Source organism: Oncorhynchus tshawytscha, linkage group LG23 (genome assembly GCF_018296145.1).
Source record: "Oncorhynchus tshawytscha isolate Ot180627B linkage group LG23, Otsh_v2.0, whole genome shotgun sequence".
Lineage (NCBI taxonomy): Eukaryota > Metazoa > Chordata > Actinopteri > Salmoniformes > Salmonidae > Oncorhynchus > Oncorhynchus tshawytscha.
The window spans coordinates 22,613,229-22,618,383 of record NC_056451.1 but is presented as its reverse complement, the minus strand read 5'-3'; the positions used below and the strand labels follow the sequence as shown (position 1 = coordinate 22,618,383).

Here is a 5,155-nt window from a genome sequence, read left to right as displayed (position 1 = left end):
ACAAGTCACAACTCAGTAGTTCTGAAGTACAAGAATCACCCTTTTCTTTAAAGAAAAGAAAACACTTTTTTATATATCAATTTATATTTTTTGGTGACAAATAAAACCAAGCATTCCAAAGTTGAAGGTATGCACCTGTTGGTCTCCCCCTAACTTCGCAGGAGTCAGAACACTCATTAAGTTATGGAAATATAGATTTCTTAAATCACTAGACATATAAACACCATTGGAAAAAACAAATGATTCCCAGAAAAAGCGATAGTGGTTATAGTGACCTGTTCACTAGGCAATTTTTTCCAGTGTATACCAATGATAGAGGACACTGCAACCAGCTATCATATATCTTTGTGCTGCCAATACAGGTAGTATCAAAAAGCTTGTGAGGCAGAGAGAGACAGACACCAAATGCGCACCAAAACATTGGAACACCCCCACTAAGACACTCAATAACTCAACTTATTTTGGTAAAAGAAATCTCTCCCCTCCCACCTCACCCCTACACTCTACCCCCTCTCCCCTCCCCTCCCACGTCATCCCCACACTCTACACCCTCCCACCTCACCCCTACACTCTACCCCCTCTCTCCTCATCCCCACACTCTACACCCTCCCACCTCATCCCCACACTCTACACCCTCCAACCTTATCCCCACACTCTACACCCTCCCATCTCAACACCACACTGTACACCTTCTCCCCTCCCACCTCACCCCCACACTCTACCCCCTCTCGCCTCCCCTGCTCCCCTCCCTCTCTCCCTCATCAAGCTGTGACTAACCTGTGTCTGTGACGTTCGCAGGTGAATCTGTGCTCACTGTGTTGCTAACCCCTCCGGACTGCAAAATCTGTACTGAAGGAAATGGTAATGCAGCTGGCAGAGATTTCAGATTGTCGACGGAGGACAAAAACGTTCCCCATTTTGCCAGGTTACTCCAATTTTCCAGAGCTAGGGGTTGATAATTGGGTGAGCTGAGCGTAACAGGGAGTGTTGTGTTTCTGAAAATGGCTTTGCTCAGAGAAGGACAGTAGGCTATGAAATACGGCGAGCGCTGTAGCAGGGTCAACGACACAGTAAACACACACAGATTCATTCAGATTCACCTCACGTATACAGTAAGCCTCCATTTGATTGACAGGTTATACAGTATTCCGTTTGCAGAGACAGAGCAACAAAAAGAAGAAAACAAATGACCTGATACATAATATACATTTCGTCAACATTTTGGAACTAATTTGTACACCGAATAGCTTGTATTTTTGTTGCTTTTTGGTTTGAGAAAAAAATACATTTACACAGGAAGGGATCAGGAAGTTAGAAATTGTCTCGGCTGTTGCTAAGGTAACAGCTGAAAGGAATTTGAATAAATGAATAAACATTCTAGATTTGAAATGAAAAACTAAACAGTGAATTGATACACAGGGACTAGAGTCTTCTATTTCATGTCATCCTGTAAAGAGAGGACTCTGGCCAGGACCAAAGCAAACAGGGAGATAGGGGTAAGTTCCTCCTTAGAACAGTCTAGAATTATATACAGTACTATAGGCTCTTATCAGAAGGCCGGAGTGGATTTAGGCTGGAATGACTTTTGACTTGTATAAGTGGGCCTTGCTTGCCCTGTTTGACTGAAAAGGTTTGTCAGAAAGCACATCTGCAGTATTGTGCCTGGTAGCCTAATATGCTGCTGGTCATCGTCTTGGGCAAGGAATATGATCATTAAGTTTGATGTAACAGTAGGCACGGTCAATCTCTATGTTACGGGATAGAATTCAGAGTGACACAATAATCAGCGTAGGGATGAATAGAGTAGGATGACAGTTTGTGTTTTCCCCATGTCCATCAGAATGGGCTAGATGCAGACTCCACACAGAACAGACACATCCAGTTCTACACTAACTGAACGAAGAACAACCCACAGCTCAGATACACAAAGCAATACAGCACACACTCACAAACACACGCTCACACGCACATACACTCCTGCAACACAATGGCATTTTCTGTTTGGATTGGGGTAGAGTTACTGTGGCTAGAGTCATGTTGGACACATTTACTGTACAGCTCTATTCTACACCAAGAGTTGTGAGAGTTGTCAACCAAGAGTTGTGATTGGTGGAAAGGGATTACACTCTGATAATGTCATGATGATGTTCAGTGATGTATTAGGTCTCATGTTTAAATACCCCACCCCCAACAGGTTACCCCGCATCCCTACAAAAACACCCTTCCATTCCACCGTCTTTTCTCCCTCAGTCCGACTTCTCCCTCTATCAAAAATATTTTCATCCATCCCAATTTTCATCCATCCCTTCATCCCTCTCTTTCTGTCTTCTTGTGTCATATTCTCCTCTGTTCCTCACTGTGGAAGACAACACAAAGCACCAGTAAATCCTGTGAGTCAAATACAACATTGTGATATTATATAAGTCAGGGATCATCAACTAGATTCAACCACTGGCTGATTTTGTACTGAGCGGATGGTTGGGGGGCCGAAACGTAATTACAAATCATTTGTAGACTGCATATTGACCTCAATAAGCCCAAACAGATATAATGTTGGACTAAAACATCATCATTTCAAACCTTCCATACATTTGTATACGATCACGTGTCTCTCTATTATTCATGGGGAATACCTGGGAACTTCTTCAATAAAAATGACTTGGAGTTGATTTCCTGGTGTTTTTCCAGCATTTTTATAAATAATATAATATTTAAATACATATATACAGTTGAAGTCGGAAGACTACATACACCTTAGCCAAATACATTTAAACTCAGTTTTTCACAATTCCTGACATTTAATCCAGGTAAAAATTCCCTGTTTTAGGTCAGTTAGGATCACCACTTTATTTTAAGAATGTGACATGTCAGAATAATAGAGAGAATTATTTATTTCAGCTTTTATTTCTTTCATCACATTCCCAGTGGGTCAGAAGTTTACATACACTCAATTGGTATTTGGTAGCATTGCCTTTAAATTGTTTAACTTGGGTCAAACGTTTCGGGTAGCCTTTCACAACCTTCCCACAATAAGTTGAGTGAATTTTGGCCCATTCCTCCTGACAGAGCAGGTGTAACTGAGTCAGGTTTGTAGGCCTCCTTGCTCGCAAACACTTTTTCAGTTCTGACCACAAATCTTCTATAGGATTGAGGTCAGGGCTTTGTGCTAGCCACTCTAATACCTTGACTTTGTTGTCCTTAAGCCATTTTGCCACAACATTGGAAGTATGCTTGAGGTCATTGTCCATTTGGAAGACCCATTTGCAACCAAGCTTTAACTTCCTGACTGATGCCTTGAGATGTTGCTTCAATATATCCACATAGTTTTCCATCCTCATGATTCCATCTATTTTGTGAAGTGCACCAGTCCCTCCTGCAACAAAGTACCCCCACAACATGATGCTGCCACGCCGGGGCTTCACGGTTGGGATGGTGTTCTTCGGCTTGCAAGCCTCCCCCTTTTTCCTCCAAACATAACAATGGTCATTATGGCCAAATAGTTATATTTTTGTTTCATCAGACCAGAGAACATTTCTCCAAAAAGTACGATCCTTGTCCCCGTGTGCAGTTGCAAACCATAGTCTGGCTTTTTTTATGGCGGTTTTGGAGCAGTGGCTTCCTCGTTGCTGAGTGGCCTTTCAGGTTATGTCGATATAGGACTCGTTTAACTGTGGATATAGATAATTTGTACCTGTTTTCTCCAGCTTCTTCACAAGGTCCTTTGCTGTTGTTCTGGGATTGATTTGCACTTTCGCACCAAAGTACGTTCATCTCTAGGAGACAGAACACGTCTCCTTCCTGAGCAGTATGACGGCTGCGTGGTCCCATGGTGTTTATACTTGCGTACTATTGTTTGTACAGATGAACGTGGTACCTTCAGGCGTTTGGAAATTGTTCCCAAGGATGAACCAGACCTGTGGAGGACTACAATTTTTTTAGTAAAGAGGCACTGAGTATGAAGGTAGGCCATGAAATACATCCACAGGTACACCTCCAATTGACTCAAATTATGTCAATTAGCCTATCAGAAGTTTCTAAAGCCATGACATCATTTTCTGGAATTTTCCAAGCTGTTTAAAGGCTCAGTCAACTAAGTGTATGTAAACTTCTGACCCACTGGAATTGTGATACAGTGAATTATAAGTGAAATAATCTGTCTGTAAACAATTGTTGGAAAAATGACTTGTGTCATGCACAAAGTAGATGTCCTAACCGACTTGCCAAAACTACTTTCCAAACGCCTGAAGGTACCTGCAAAATCGGCAGTGTATGAAATACTTGTTCTCCCCACTGTAAGTGTATGTAAACTTCCGACTTCAACTGTATATATATATATACAGTGGGGCAAAAAGGTATTTAGTCAGCCACCAATTGTGCAAGTTCTCCCACTTAAAAATATGAGAGAGGCCTGTAATTTTCATCATAGGTACACTTCAACTATGACAGACAAAATTAGAAATCTCACAATACATGGTCCCATTCATTCTTTCCTTTACACGGATCAGTCGTCCTGGTCCCTTTGCAGAAAAACAGCCCCAAAGCATGATGTTTCCACCCCCATGCTTCACAGTAGGTATGGTGTTCTTTGGATGCAACTCAGCATTCTTTGTCCTCCAAACACGACGAGTTGAGTTTTTACCAAAAAGTTATATTTTGGTTTCATCTGACCATATGACATTCTCCCAATCTTCTTCTGGATCATCCAAATGCTCTCTAGCAAACTTCAGACGCGCCTGGACATGTACTGGCTTAAGCAGGGGGACACGTCTGGCACTGCAGGATTTAAGTCCCTGGCGACGTAGTGTGTTACTGATGGTAGGCTTTGTTACTTTGGTCCCAGCTCTCACTAGGTCCCCCCGTGTGGTTCTGGGATTTTTGTTCACCGTTCTTGTGATCATTTTGACCCCACGGGGTAAAATCTTGCGTGGAGCCCCAGATCGAGGGAGATTATCAGTGGTCTTGTATGTCTTCCATTTCCTAATTATTGCTCCCACAGTTGATTTCTTCAAACCAAGCTATACCTATTGCAGATTCAGTCTTCCCAGCCTGGTGCAGGTCTACAATTTTGTTTCTGGTGTCCTTTGACAGCTCTTTGGTCTTGGCCATAGTGGAGTTTGGAGTGTGACTGTTTGAGGTTGTGGACAGGTGTCTTTTA

General features: G+C 42.3%; 1 protein-coding gene across 4 annotated transcripts in view; it reads right to left on the bottom strand.

The window, feature by feature from the left end:
* Positions 1–1,103: 1,103 nt before the first annotated feature.
* The window catches only part of LOC112235288 (basal cell adhesion molecule), a 107,824-nt gene continuing 103,772 nt past the window's right edge, over positions 1,104–5,155 (bottom strand). For all 4 annotated transcript variants that reach the window (XM_042304895.1, XM_042304896.1, XM_042304898.1 and 1 more), the window contains one exon: positions 1,104–2,356. In XM_042304895.1, the coding sequence (XP_042160829.1) occupies positions 2,354–2,356 (3 nt within the window). In that variant the 3' untranslated portion in view covers positions 1,104–2,353. The remainder of the gene's footprint in view (positions 2,357–5,155) is intronic.